The sequence below is a fragment of the Branchiostoma floridae genome, chromosome 3, assembly GCF_000003815.2.
Source record: "Branchiostoma floridae strain S238N-H82 chromosome 3, Bfl_VNyyK, whole genome shotgun sequence".
Taxonomy (NCBI): Eukaryota; Metazoa; Chordata; class Leptocardii; order Amphioxiformes; family Branchiostomatidae; genus Branchiostoma; species Branchiostoma floridae.
Window position 1 is genome coordinate 27,690,483 of NC_049981.1, and position 14,624 is coordinate 27,705,106.

Genomic DNA, 14,624 nt, shown 5'->3' on the forward strand with positions numbered 1-14,624 from the left:
CCACAAGAACTCCCTAAACGGCAAACAACACTTTCACAGATACGCAACAGTATCATATAAACGGATCCCAGTGAAACAAAAACAAAACTAGAAAGGCCGACATTTGCTTGAGAGCAAATACAGCATATTTCAGCCATCTCCCTCCTCATGTAACAATAGACTGTTCCAAAATCACTCATGTGCAAAAATGGAACACTTCTGCTTAAAATGACTTCTAACTACTAATCACACTTATGAGCAAAAATGAATCTTACAAAAACCCCTTCAAGAATGGACTCAAAAAAATAGACGACTCCAAAAACACTTCCGCTAAGAAATGGAATTTGGAATCATCAGCCGTCCAAAACCATATTTGCAAAAAATCCCCCCTCTGTGCAAGAATCGACTCTTCCTGTTATACCCCTATGTAAAGTGGAGCGATCCAAAAATATATCAGCTAAAATAGTCAGCGAAGTCCACAAAATGAATTTTAAAAAAATACCCCCTTCGTCGTAGAATGGAATCTCCCAGCTCACCCTGTTTGAAATTGCACAATAGACAAGTCCAGAAATACTCACAGTACATGGCCTTTGCATAAGAAGCAACCCAGTCCAAAACTGAATTTAAAAAAAAAGTCCCCCGTGCATGAATGGGCTCTTCCAGATAAAACAAGGCTTGCTGATTGGCTGCCGAATCCTCCTCATGTACAGTCTTCAGGTGGGGGTAAACTTCCATTTAACAAATGGAATTCGGAATCATCACCCATGTCCAAAACTGATTTTTTTTTTAAATCCCCCCCTATGTGCAAAAATGGACTGTCCCAGTAGTAGTCTTATGTCAAGTGGATCAGTGCGAAAACACTTCCGCTAAAAAAAACATTGGCATTATCACCAAAGTCTAAAAGTAAATTTTAAAATACACCCCCTGTCCAACAATGGACTCTTCCAGCAAAATAAGCTCGCTCATTGGCTGGCCATTAATTGGATTTACCTTGTCCACCAACCACCTGGATGTCTATGGACTAGGTAGGTAGGTAGATAATTGGATCTACCTGGCACACCTGTGGCCCTGACACACCAGAATGACCTAGAGGTCGTTGACCTCGGCACTCCAACCTTACCTATCCTAAACTCTCCCATAAAAACCTCCTTAAGGAGCCATTTTGAAGTGATTTATACTACATATTATACATGGATCCTTTGAATAAGTATCTAGGGCACCTCTGTGCCAAATTTCAGGTCATTTGGATGTAATACCATGGTACAGGGGGCCAAAATATACAGTCTTGGTCCAAAAGTTGCAATAAAACCTCAATAAAATCATTTAAGGAGCAGATATGAAAAAAATAAAAAAAACACATTTGGGTATTGGCCAACTCTACCCTTGTGCCAAATTTCAAGTCATTTGGTCCAGAAAGGGCGGAGATGAATCGCTTTGAAAATTTGACAGGAGAAAGAAAGAAAGAAAGAAACATTACGAATACAATATATTTCACCATACCTATGGTATGGCTGAAATATAATTAAGTTTATCTTGACATTTCCGGAGAATGTTCAAAGACACAACCTCAAACCAAAACTGTTCATCGCCTGTCCACATACTGGCGGGGCAACTGTTGAGATCACTCTTCCTTCTACTGGCTACAACACAAGACAGCGGGTGACGTGTAAAGCTATCAAGCGTCATATAGACAGACAGGTGTGAAAATGACGTTCCACAGATGATGGGCGTTTCTGTAATGTTATTGACTTTATAGCTAGGCTCGTAGGTTTACAGGTGTGTGACGTAAAGACCAAGATGGCGTATGTGCGCTTAGCCGTGTCTGTGTTGGCCCTGGTTTCCTTATCTTGGTGCAGTTCAGGTAAGATTTGAAATACTACCAGACCTATCTTTATCTATATGCATTATGAAAATGTGTTGTAGATACATATGTAGATGTTGGTGAATAATATCCTAACTTAAACAAGTGTACACGAACTTTACGCTGAGTAAAAATCTTACATAAGCATAAGTAAGTAAATTTACCTTTGATACAGAACATTGCACGATGCAGCCAAACTAACCCTGGGAACTCCCTGGCCGAAAACAGCAACAGTTTCCAAAGATATGATAACGTCGACCAGTAAACCATACCCAGAAAAAAGCATTAAGGCGTTTTTTTTTTTCGTTTTTAGCTGCCCGAGACAACAAAGGTACGGAGTTTATCCTGACATTTCCGGAGAACCTACATAGACAAAATCTCAACCCAAAACTGTTCATCGCCTGTCCACATCCTGGTGGTGCTACAGTTGAGATCACTCTTCCTTCTACTGGCTACAACACAAGAGAGCGGGCGACTTATGGCAGGGTGAGTAGCTAGTGTTCTGCGTCAGATTTGCTGAAATAAATTAAGCTTCGTCCTTGACATTTTACTCAATCACTGTCAAGCGCCGTTGGCCCGGTTAGTCGTGCGGTCCACTGATATGAAATACAACTTGTCATATCTGTTGGATAAGATTACATGTACATCTGTTACTAGCTAATATTGGACGCAGCTTTAGTTAAAATGGACAAAGACGTGGTGTAACCTTGCGACTGTATTGACAGGTGACGGAGGTGGAAGTTGACCGTGCGGCCGTGGAGCTCGTCGGCAGTCGAAAGAGTGACAAATCGGTTCACGTCACGTCCGATGTGGAGATCGTGGTGTACGGGGTGTTCGCCGAGAAATTTTCCAGTGACGCGTACCTGGCTCTACCCACCGACGTACTGAGGACCGAGTACTTTGCCTCGTGTGCGGGTACTCCGAGCGATAGGCCCGATAGGCCTGCTGGTAATATGTTTTTTAAAACTGTTAAAACAGTGAAAACTGTATTTTGAAGAAAATGTATCCCTGACATATAAATCGATTAAGAATATACTTAACGTTTCAGTGTATACCCCCTTGAATCATGAACATCCGATAAACATCACTGTTTTATCCGTAGCAATTAGTACATGGCACTTGATTCGCTCAAGGCGTACTACTCAAGACGTTACGATCTACATTTCTGCAGAGTTCGGAGTAGTCGGTGTCCATGACGGGACGACCGTCACTATTGTCCCCAGCCAAGCCGTGACGTTCGATGGACAAAACTACGCCGCAGGACAGACGTTTTCTGTGGGGCTGGACCGATTTGAAACACTTCAGGTATGTATGAAACATCGACATATGCAGCTTAAATGATTAAGAGGATATATGTAGTAGATATTGCACACAGGTCGGAAATTTTGTGGAATGATAATGATTTTGTCTCAGTGACGTAAAGATATGATGATGGTGATGACGACCATGATTCTGATCATCACCCTGTGCTACCACCTTTATTTTCTTACATACACAAGGCTGGCTTGCCAATCTAAATAAACTAAGCGAATCATCCAGTCTTTGAAATATAATTGAACGCAATATCGAAAATTTGACAGTTTATCGATTGTGGGAGGAAGGGCTACTCATAAGGTATAGAATACATAAGGTATTGTCAGATGAATTGAGGGGGTCAGACGACAGTATTTCTTCTATGTTTAAACAGGATATGCCGGATTGCAACATATGGGTCCTTTCAATTTTATGTAGCTCGCAGTGTAACAAGTAGTGCTCAGTAGTCTCGTTTGAATTTTCACATTTACACGGTATTGTGAATTAACGTTAACTTTATGATCAAGATACTTTCTGAATCACGTCAAAATGACTGCTATACCAACAGGTACAGGCGACTGAGGACCTGACCGGTTCAAAGATCACGGCTGACCAGCCAGTGGCCGTGCTGAGCGGAAACATGTTTGCTATCTGCATGCCTATGAACGAGCCACAGTTGGGCAGTGGGGACCACATAGTAGAGATGATCCCACCTGTGGACACATGGGGGAAGGAGTTCGTCACCGTGCCGCTGACCAAGCGTACCGGTGGTGACCTCTTCCGTGTTGTTGCCGCCCGAAACAACACACAGGTATGACCTGGCGTTATGAAAAATGAATTCTGAACGCTAAATGCCATGTTCGTCACAGTCACCAGCAGTACAGAATTAACAGTGACGAAACTGATATAGTTTACTCCAAACGTTTAGCTAATGCTCTCTCCAAAAACGTTACCGTTTGTTTTAGTTGAAAACAATGTAATTAAAGGGTATCCACTCCAGACATTTCGATGACTTCTAAGCCTCGTTCTTTCATATTTCAGTATTGAGGAAACTATTTCTATGATTCCTTTCCAAGGTCGATGTTACCAATAAAAACACGATGACTCTGAACGCTGGGGAATTCTGGGAGATTGATGTTCCATCTGATGAGTACAGACACGTGACCAGCAGCGAGCCTGTTTTGTTGGTGCAGTACAGGTAGGGGTAAATTTGTATGAGTAAAATATAACCTCTTCAAAGGTGATTCACTCAGCTTGATAGACATTCTAAAAGAAAGACTACACAATATGTTTTCCTTCGGAAACATAATTACGTTAACTAGCACAGAGAAAGAAAATGACAAATACAGGGACAGGTCAACCTCAGATTATTCTATTCCGAGGTTTCTCATGTTGCGTGTTACGTAATCGCAGAGGCCAAAGGAGTTATGGACAGGTTTATGAAAGACGATAGTTGGACAGTCCATCTCTCATTGCATACGAAACAGAAGTCAAACCCCTCAGATGATCTTGCAATAAAGTTATTATTGATTTATAAAAGAGGCCAATGGTCTAAACCTTCATCAAAGATTTGACAAACGTAGTTAATTTGGTAAAGTGAAACGCTCGTCACTATCCAAATTGTCAACCTAAAATATTAACGGTCGTTAGGCCTACTACACTTTCGCGGCATACATTTTGCAACATTGTAAAAGAGCTGTGAAAAATTCTAACCTTTTTCTTCACTCCCAAACATTCACAGCAAAAGTAATGATGCTGACGATACGCAAACTGATCCGTTCATGATGATCATCCCGCCCGTCGCGCAGTTCGAAACAGAGTACACGTTTTCTACCGTGGAACTTTTCAGCACATTCTCCAGACGTACTCATCACATCAACCTGGTCATCAGGTATATATCACCCTGTGTGTGTATATATATCGCATGCTCACTATTGTTTACTGCTTATTATAGTGTTGCCAGCCATGGACATCTGACCGTGAGAAGGCAAATTGAGTTCAAATATCTTTAAAGTGATAAGTAAGGCTTTCAAATGCCAGAGCCTCATTCCTGACATAATGTGAATCGTTAAGATACACCTTTTGATAAAAATATGAAATTGAATAAGATGTCCACAACAATCTATCTCGACGGGGGCTAGTCAACTGTTATGAACAACATGGTTTCATAATATGAAATTCTGCAAATTGCACAGCTCGGCTAACAAAGCTGGTCTCCGATTGGATGGGCAACAGTTGCCTAGCAACACCGTCTGGCATGACGTACCTGGGACCGACTACGCAGCCGCACAACTGGATATTCCTGAAGGCACCCACACAGTTAAACATATTTCTCCGATTGTGACAATCGGTTTGCTCAGGTTAGTATTTTTCTATAAAGGCTAGATAAGATGCTAAAATACTTTAAATTAATTTAGAGTGATGTACTCGTTTGAATTCATATGTGTAATATTTTATTTGCTAGATTACTATGTACTAAGTGCACACCGCCCCCTCCCCCTGCCCAACACACACACACACACACACACACACACACACACACACACACACACACACACACACACACACACACACACACACACACGCACGCACGCAAACGCAAACGCTACCGAAAACTTAGCCTTCATGGCGAACTTATTAACTCAGGTGTTTATTTCGTCCACCCCCATTATCTGGCCCTTTATCTGCAGTTATGGTTTTGTCACACCTGAGTCGTACGGCTATCCCGGTGGCCTCCGGCTGTCCCGGATCGCCGCCTCGTGCAGCACCACCACCCCCGTCCCCGCCGACCGTGTGGACAACGACTGTGACGGACGTGTGGACGAAGAGCTGCTGAACGGCATTGATGATGACGGCGACGGACTGATCGACGAAGATTTAGCTATCGGTGAGGTTCTTCTTTTTCATACTCAGTGATGCCAAACTGGTCGTTTTGTTTCTCATTGGGTTTCACTGATTTATAATACTTTTGTTTGCCAACGTTTTTTGTAGGTAACTGCGCTGACAACAGGGACCAGTACAGGACGTGTCTGCTACAGCGCTGCAGGAATCTGGGTCCATAAACGAAACCCAGGTAGCGAGAACAAGGCATCTTTTAAGAATAAGGCCAATGGTATATAGTAAATGATGTATAATCCATGGAGATATGGGAGACCACTAATAGAACCTACCAATGTGTAACGATTTTACAAGTTTTGACGGTCACCTCCTGGTAAGATACCAATTAAAGTTTAAAGGAACAATGGTTTCTGCCGGGATTCACTTGCCTAGCACTTACTTACAACCATCACGCAGCATTAATTTAAATGTTCAATCAGTACAGTTAGTATTAGTATACTCAGTGGTGTCCAATTTCAGTGACATTGAACAATCACAGAAGATTGATCGTTACGTCACCTGCTATTACCTAGGACTAGCTCACAGGAAATCCCAAGAGACCAATCATTGCCTATGTTCGTGTCGATTAAAAATCTGACAATAAAGTTCAAGTCAACTCAAGGACGTTACATGGTCAACTGTAGCAGTGGCGCCGAACAAAAACAGCTCGCTGCATGGCTGATTAGGTCAGCTGCGAATACGCGCAATATGGTGGCGCCTTATGTAGTATCATAGTCCACACACAGCACCATGGCACGCCCGTGTAATTTACGTCAGCAGGAATGGCTCCCAGTACAGACGTTCTCGTACAGGTAACAGGTTATGCATTGGATAGAAAAGATTGCTATGATATTGCCCTTCCCAAACACAGATAAACCTCCTTCTGTGCGCTGTTAAAATGTGTTTTAATTATATCAAATAACAAATAACTTTGGACTGTCGTTGATAAATCGTATTGGAAATCGCGGGGTTTCTCAGCTGCATGAGTTTACTCAGGTGGTGACCTCCTCAAATCAATGTTAATAAGTACCTCTTAATTGACAAAGGCTTTAACCTAAATGTCCCAAACATAATTTCATTTTTGTGTACATAAACAATATCTGAAACATCATATTACCTGTTAGCTGACAAAGGCCAACTTTCATTAGACTATAAATTGAAGTATCACGAACTTTGATGAGAACGGTCACGTGACCAGCCGTCATCTGTCTCTTGGAGTTTAATAGTGCAGTACGCGTAGGGAAAATATGTCAAAGTGACCCCACCAGATTGACATAGCGTGTTACAACTAACTACCAAGAAGAGGAGAAAAACACACTGGATTGCAAAGAAATAGACCAACTCAGCGATACGTCAGTTGCATCAAGTGACGTAGTCCTAACCTCACAATGGCAAATGAGGTATGGACAAATTTGGAAGTTCAATGACTTCGTTACGTGTAATGGTGCTACAAACTACAAACAATATACGTTGCTATGTACTTACATAACACAAACATAACATACACAACAGCTACCTGAATGAATGAATAAATGAATGGATGTTTTATTAATATTATTATCCTCAAAAGCTATGAAAGTATATCTCAGCCCCAGGCTGAATTGCATACTTTTTATGGATAATGTTATGTTGACGTCTTATGCAATTGACGTTTTAGCAACTGTCACTATTATGTGTAATTTATTTGTCTGTCTTTATCGGACAATAAGTCCAAATCCCCTCAAATACACCAAGACAGATTAAGGCACCAGGTTCCTGCACCGGTTCTGTAGGCACGTCCTGTACTGGTCCCTGTTGTCAGCACAGTTACCTACAAAGGTAGTAAGACAACAAACGTTCTGTAAGTTAAGTAAAACTCTACGAGAAATAAAACGATCAGTCTATCATCTCTGGGTACAAAAAAGTAGCACCTCACCGATCGCCATGTCTTCATCGATCAGACCGTCGCCGTCATCATCAATGCCGTTCAGCAGCTCTTCGTCCACACGTCCGTCACAGTCGTTGTCCACACGGTCGGCGGGGACGGGGGTGGTGGTGCTGCACGAGGCGGCGATCCGGGACAGCCGGAGGCCACCGGGATAGCCATACGACTCTGTGTGAGTGAAGCCATAACTGGAACGGAGTGGGTGGAAGGGGAAACAAATAATTCAATATGTTGTTATAACAGCAAGTCGCAAGGATTTTTGCTTTTATTTATACAAATGTATATGTGTATGTGACATTAGCAAAAATTAAACCTTTCTTTTTATATGGACGCATTTCTCACCTAAATAGACCGATGTTAACATTTGGAGATAGGTGTCTCGCTGTGTGGGTGCCTGCAGAAATATCCAGTTGTGCGGCTACGTAGTCGGTCCCAGGTACGTCATGCCAGACGGTGTCGCTAGGCAACCGCTGTCCATCCAATAGGAGACCAGCTTTGTTAGACGACCTGTTCCAGTTTAGAAATCGATACGCTTAATGTTTATTTTCTGCACATGTACACTAATTTGATGTCTCCCAACCAAAGAAATGAGCATAATATGGTAGTAGATATAGCTATATAGCTCATCTACCCAGCAACAATTTCCAGAGACACTGGGATTGACACTGAGGACATGGGAGCAGCTATGAAAAACCGAGTGCTGAGGAGAGACGTTGTGAATCGCCTTACCCCGCCCGCCAGGGACGACAGATGATCATGACTTTACCAATATCCTATTTCTAGTCAGGGACCATGTGACTGTGTAAGTTCCAACTAACTGAACACGACTAAGACGAGCCAAAGGTTATCAAGTTACGTATACCTTATGATTAAGTTGACGTGATGAGTGGTTTCCTTCTGGTCATAAATGAGCTCAACCGTAGCAAAGGTGTACTCTGTCTCGAACTGGGCCACAGGCGGGATGACCATCATGAACGGGTCCCCTGAGTCAGACTGTTTAGATTTACTGTAGACGAAAACGAAGATTTTCTATTTGAGTACTTGAAGATGTTAGCCTCCATAGCAGGCTCTCTGGGGCCTTTTCTGGGGCTCATAATACACTTTTGCTGGCCATTTCTATTTGTACTTAAGCTTGGTCGCTGATTGCTGACAAATAGATATGACCAGCAAAATTGTATTATGAGCCCCAAAAAAGGCCCCAGAGAATCTGCTATGGAGGCTATGAAGATGCAGCTCTTTTACCAGACCTTAAATGCTCGTATGTTGAAGAACATGGGAACAGTTGAACTTTTGATCAGCTTGACAAAGTTTTTTAAGAATTTCTTTGTACGTTTCTGAATTATTTTAACTATTAACAGGAAAATGTTCTTAAATCAGTGATTTCCTTTAGAAATTTGTTCTGGTTTACCCCTACCTGTACTGAACCAACAAGACTGGCTCGCTGCTGGTCACGTGTCTGTACTCGTCAGATGGAACATCAAACTCCCAGAATTCCCCGGCATTTAAAGTATTTGTGCCCTCATTGGTAACGGCGACCTTGGTAAAGATGGGAAAGTAACGGTATTACTGCTATGTAATGATCTTGAAAGAAGTTCAACATTGCAGAAAAAAAGTACCAACAATGAATTCACATCCTTGAGCATTATGTTTTAGTTGCAAAACGCAAATGCGAGCTTTCTCAACAAGTGCATTACTATTCCAGCCGACAGGTCTGTCATTGTTCTTTCTAAATAACCCGTCTCCTACCATGTGTGTCCTTCGTAATCAGGTAGAACATTGCATGGCGTTTAGAACATTCGTTACCAGTGTATTGTCCCTGGCGGCTACTACACGGAACAGGTCGCCGCCTGTGAGCTTGGTCAGCGGCACGGTGACGAACTCCTTCCCCCAGGTGTCCACGGGTGGGATCATCTCCACTATGTGGTCACCACTCCCTCCCTGTTCCTGCCCAATAGGCTTACAGCTAGCAAACATGTTTCCGCTCAGCACGGCTACTGGCTGGTCAGCCGTGATCTCTGAACCGGTCAGGTCCTCAGTCGCCTGTACCTGGTAAGATATGGGAAATTGTAATATTCTATGGTAAGTGTGAATAGACAAGTGGAAATAAATTTCTTTGTAGGGATATTCAACACCTTACTTACGCAAGGCGTAGGCGAGACACACGTTCTTTTTTGTTGGATAAGCATATCAGCAAAGTTTCCATGGCCCATACCTGAAGTGTCTCAAACCGGTCCAGTCCCACAGAGAACGTCTGTCCTGCGGCGTAGTTTTGTCCGTCGAACGTCACGGGTTGGCTGGGGACAATGGTGACGGTCGTCCCGTCATGGACACCGACCACTCCGAACTCTGCAAATTTTACATGACAAAGATAACCATTATCATCTCAACAGACGCACGATGTAAAAAAATGTTTAATGCACTGTATTATGCACCTGTTAAAGTAATGACCTAAACCTGAACTACCTATAACACTCTTGAAATATACATAGGGTAATTTTTACCTGCAGGCATGGCCCCTCTGACGCTTGTACAAGGTGTGAAGTACTCGGTCCCCAACACGTCAGTGGGGAGGGCCAGGAAGGCGTCAGTACTCCTTCTTTCTGCAAATATTCCGTACACCACGATCTCCACATCAGACGTGACGTGAACGGCCTTGTCGCTCTTAACACTGCCGCGGAGTTCCACAGCTACACGATCCAATTCCACCTGCTTCACCTGCCAATACAGTTGATGTTGACGTCGATATGTTAAGTCCTTTATTGTTTCCATCTTTTTCCAACTTATGCCATGACTGTCATGAGCGCTAATTTTCAATATGATCTTCGACAACACACATTGCGAATTCCTGTTTTTCTGCCAACAAGCACAGTGCATCCCCAAAGCAATCACTAATCCTAGTGTTAGAATGAAATCAATGTCCAACGGTGTCGATGGCGCTTTCTGTATGACAATGAATGAGGTCAACCTGAGCAAAGGTGTTCTGTGTCTCTACCTGACAGGCGGGATGACCATCATGAACGGGTCAGCCGCTCCTCTTACATGTTCAGGGATTAACGAATTCAAATCAATGAAATGTTTCTAGACAAACTGATACCTACCTGTCCATAAGTCACCTGTACTGTGGTACTGACGCCATTAGAAGGTGTAGTGATAGTAACAGTCGCCCCGCTGTGATGTGGACAGGAGATGAACAGTTTGGGGTTGTGTTGGATTCTGTTGACGTTTTCCGGAAATGTTAGGATGAACTCAGTGCCCTTGTTGTCTCGAGCAGCTGAAAATGGAAAAGAACACATTGTCAAGGTTGCTTTTGGGGTATAGCTATACCGACGTACAGCATCCAGTAAAGATATTGTTGGGAACTTGTGTGGGTACTTGTAAGTCGTTTGCACAGCATGGGGCTGATTGAATATTGCTAGTGATACTGTACTTTAAAGTAGTGATATCTAATCCCTACAAGGAAACTTCCACATAGCCAAGGCAAGACAAGGCTTTATCATAATTCATCAATGATTTGCATTTGCTTTTATGACATAGACAGTAAAAAGCTTTTAAAACAACCCGGCCAGGCATTCCTACCTGGACAGCAACAGATACAGGTTGACAGGACCACCAGAGTTAGTAGCACACGCGCCATGGTGAAGTCTATGACCTGCCAGTGATTTGGTCATCGGATAAAGTTCACCGACTTGGCAAACTCAAATGTCCCTGACATTGTTGAGATGCTAAGCATAGTGAGTCCAGGTACCTATCGTTGTTTGAAGGTCGGTGACTCTACAAGTCTTAGTCTAATGACAGTTGATTAATGGCATCTTGCAGTTAATACATGCCACAAAGTGACTTGGAACGCCCAGCTGCACCGGCGGTGTGGCGACCGCACTATTGACTACCATGACCAACTATTTTATTCATGACCAACTTGCACATCGAAGTTCCCAAAATGTATGGATGCAGAAATTTTATGGCATGAAGAGTAAGACGCAAATGTCCAAATTTGCGCCAGGTGCCCTCACCGGGAGTCGAAGCTCGGAGTGGATTTATACACAAGAAAACTCGACTTGCCTGCACCTTTAGACCGACTTGAGCTAGCCTGACTAAAATCGCGCCCCTAGCGGCCGGCCCTACGATTGCCGCCGCCCTAGAGGAGGGGATCATAAGCCCAGCCAACGAGAGCTTGTGTAAACACAAGCTAGACTTGAGCATGGTTTAGCATTTACTCAATTGTGGTATTTAGGTTGGCTAATTTGGCATTTTTACCTTGCATTGTTTTCTCATTAATGAATTAAGAAATAGTATTGAGTAAGGAGTATTGATGAAAGAATTCTAAATCTAATTTTGGGGGCCATATGGATGACGTCATAAGGTTTTATTGCCCCTAATATCAGATATGACGAAAGCTACAAACTCACGCTTGCGCAACGTGATTATCTTCTAATGATATGTAGCTATTAGAAAATAATTGTTTTCATCTAATTAAAAAATTACTTCTCCAAGCCTCCATAGACATGTATGTTTGTGAATACTACATATATTGCGCCACCACATTGTATGCATTCGCAGCTGATCTAATCAGAAAACGATCTTATTTCGGCGCCAATGCAGGTGACGCCAACGTAGTTGTCATATTTCTAGTGTACACGAGCATATAGAATAACTGGGATTTCTTGTCAGATAGTTAGACATAACGACCAACCTTAAGTATGGCGAAACGATTATAAGTGGCAGTGCTAGCGCTGTTGTTGCGTTTAAGCAATAATATTAGCGCAAGACAACTTTCGCAAACCTGTCGCAATTTTTAAGATTGTGCGTCTGTATCTAAAGAAAATCACCACAACTTAGAAAGTGAAATTATGTTTAAAACTAAGTAACACTGTTACACCACAGAAAGCTTTCATATTATGAAAATTCTTTGAACAGGCCGTAAAATTGACTTAAGCCAGCAATCTTACCTGGAAGGCAGCAGATACAGGTTGACAGGACCACCAGAGACAGAACCATACGCGTCATTGTGGTCTCGACTGTACTTGGTACTGGCCCGGTTACCGGTGGAGCTCGCGTCGAGTTGGCAAACTCATAGCTAGCTTTGTAGCATTTCAGAAATGCTAAGTATTGTAGTGGCTTCAAGTGCATATAACTAATTATTGTGTTTTGACCTGAACGTACAAATTGATTGATAGCATGCGCTGCTTACGAATAAAACGTCGCTTCAAGTATGTTGGAGTACACAAGAAGGGGATTGTTTGTGTTGGGTTACGTGGGCCATGGGGGTCTACACTGAATTCCATCCTCCACATACATGCCCTGCGGTCTACACATCACCAGTTACAAGTACGGATGGCGTGCAATTCTAGCTGAAGCCTTTATCAAGATTAACGTGCTCCACTTGCTCTGCTTCAGATACTAGCGGTTTCCCGTGCGGAATATTGTCCGAGCACTCGGTTTCCAGTGCTGATGCCGGCTTCAGTTTCCATTGCTGATGCCCGCTTTTCTAGTGCTGAGGATGCCCAGTTCTGACGAATTTTCAGCACTGGATGTCCAGTATCTTCAGCACTCCGGGAACCAAGTGCTGAAAAGGGAGGGCGAAGCTTTCGCAGCCCGTAGAGTTGAGTAAACTCACTGTTCGGTGGGGGACAACTACATACCTATACGACACATGTGCCGCTTAGTAGCTCAGCTATTTGCAATACGTATGATATCTTGTAGACAACAGTTGAAAGGCAACATCATATGTTGCAGCATATAAAACATTATAGAAGTGAACAGAATGGACGCTTATATGTGTTTCACATAAATGAATGAATGAAGACCTTTACTGCAAGACTTGAAAAGATTCAGTTAACAGATACAAAATGAAATGAATAGATAAAGGTTCAAACAAACAAACTCATTCAACCTTCCCCTTAATCAGTTACCTCCCGGGGCATTCCAGCAGTCATGTGGTAATATTATTTTATAGACTTGCCTGTCAGGGTGAAGTTTTCGCCCTATATAGGGCGTCGCCATGTATTCGCATGTAACATAATCAAGTAAGAACCCGTTTTTATCTTTAAATCTAAAAGCATCACTGCAGATGATGTAATTTTTGTTGTCTTCTTTGTCTTCGACATGATTAATAGTATATAGAAATAGCTTGTATTTTGGGTCATCTTGTGGGTTAGTCTTAGAAAAGATAAAGGTACTAACAGGTGACGTAATGATCAAGCTTCAGTGATTGTTCAACGTCACTGTGTAAATTTAAAACTCAAGGTTAGGTAGCATATGAAAATTCAGCTGAACGCTACATCACATGCAACAAAATATACATCTAGAGCAACGCTAGCGCTGTAACAACTCTGAATATCTGACACAGTACTAAGGAAAGAAGATGCACAGTTTTTAAAAAGAAAATGTTTTTACGAAACATAATTACAGTTGTCAAAAACCACTATGTTACTGGTATTGGGAACGTTATAGCATGTAAGATGTTCCCACACATTGCCATGGATTACATCGTCTGTATTAGACTGTCACGACTCCTCAAGGCACCAGGTTCCTGCACCGGTTCTGTAGGCACGTTCTGTACTGGTCCCTGTTTCCAGCGCAGTTACCTACAGGGGATATGCATTAGGTTCAGGCAACTTTATCAAATAAATGTAATGCATGGATCAAATGTTTTAAATTCTTCAGATTCTCTAGCTATGATTATTTTACTAG

At 42.5% G+C, this 14,624-nt stretch overlaps 3 protein-coding genes across 3 annotated transcripts in view; 1 reads left to right on the forward strand and 2 right to left on the reverse strand.

The window, feature by feature from the left end:
- The first annotated feature begins 1,694 nt into the window (after positions 1 to 1,694).
- LOC118410724 (IgGFc-binding protein-like) lies at positions 1,695 to 6,375 on the forward strand. Its single transcript, XM_035812495.1, has 10 exons — positions 1,695 to 1,840; positions 2,154 to 2,326; positions 2,566 to 2,788; positions 3,012 to 3,145; positions 3,702 to 3,944; positions 4,210 to 4,331; positions 4,875 to 5,024; positions 5,329 to 5,493; positions 5,824 to 6,020; positions 6,125 to 6,375. The coding sequence occupies exons 1-10, from the start codon at positions 1,777 to 1,779 to the stop codon at positions 6,193 to 6,195; spliced, it is 1,542 nt and encodes a 513-aa protein (XP_035668388.1). The 5' UTR covers positions 1,695 to 1,776; the 3' UTR covers positions 6,196 to 6,375.
- Positions 6,376 to 7,275: 900 nt separating this feature from the next.
- LOC118410761 (IgGFc-binding protein-like) lies at positions 7,276 to 12,955 on the reverse strand. The gene is made up of 10 exons (XM_035812552.1): positions 12,881 to 12,955; positions 11,033 to 11,205; positions 10,436 to 10,649; positions 10,147 to 10,280; positions 9,738 to 9,980; positions 9,349 to 9,470; positions 8,797 to 8,940; positions 8,277 to 8,441; positions 7,926 to 8,122; positions 7,276 to 7,820 (listed from the first exon to the last, which is right to left on the reverse strand). Exons 1-10 carry the CDS (start codon positions 12,936 to 12,938, stop codon positions 7,750 to 7,752), a joined length of 1,521 nt encoding a protein of 506 aa, XP_035668445.1. The 5' UTR covers positions 12,939 to 12,955; the 3' UTR covers positions 7,276 to 7,749.
- Positions 12,956 to 13,678: 723 nt separating this feature from the next.
- LOC118410762 (IgGFc-binding protein-like) overlaps positions 13,679 to 14,624 on the reverse strand; it is a 20,394-nt gene continuing 19,448 nt past the window's right edge. Inside the window, exon 6 of the mRNA XM_035812554.1 lies at positions 13,679 to 14,518. Within this exon, the coding sequence (XP_035668447.1) occupies positions 14,448 to 14,518 (71 nt within the window). The 3' untranslated portion in view covers positions 13,679 to 14,447. The remainder of the gene's footprint in view (positions 14,519 to 14,624) is intronic.

Bases quoted from the DNA above. Each gene is read 5' to 3' on its own strand.
- LOC118410724 (XM_035812495.1), top strand. From the start codon at position 1,777: ATGGCGTATGTGCGCTTAGCCGTGTCTGTGTTGGCCCTGGTTTCCTTA. The intron at 2,789-3,011 runs GTAATATGTTTT...ACATTTCTGCAG, and splicing joins TAGGCCCGATAGGCCTGCTG to AGTTCGGAGTAGTCGGTGTC. The intron at 5,025-5,328 runs GTATATATCACC...CAAATTGCACAG, and splicing joins CACATCAACCTGGTCATCAG to CTCGGCTAACAAAGCTGGTC.
- LOC118410761 (XM_035812552.1), bottom strand. From the start codon at position 12,938: ATGACGCGTATGGTTCTGTCTCTGGTGGTCCTGTCAACCTGTATCTGC. The intron at 9,471-9,737 runs GTAACGAATGTT...ATCTTTACCAAG, and splicing joins CCGCCAGGGACAATACACTG to GTCGCCGTTACCAATGAGGG. The intron at 8,941-9,348 runs GTAGGGGTAAAC...TTTCGTCTACAG, and splicing joins GTCTTGTTGGTTCAGTACAG to TAAATCTAAACAGTCTGACT.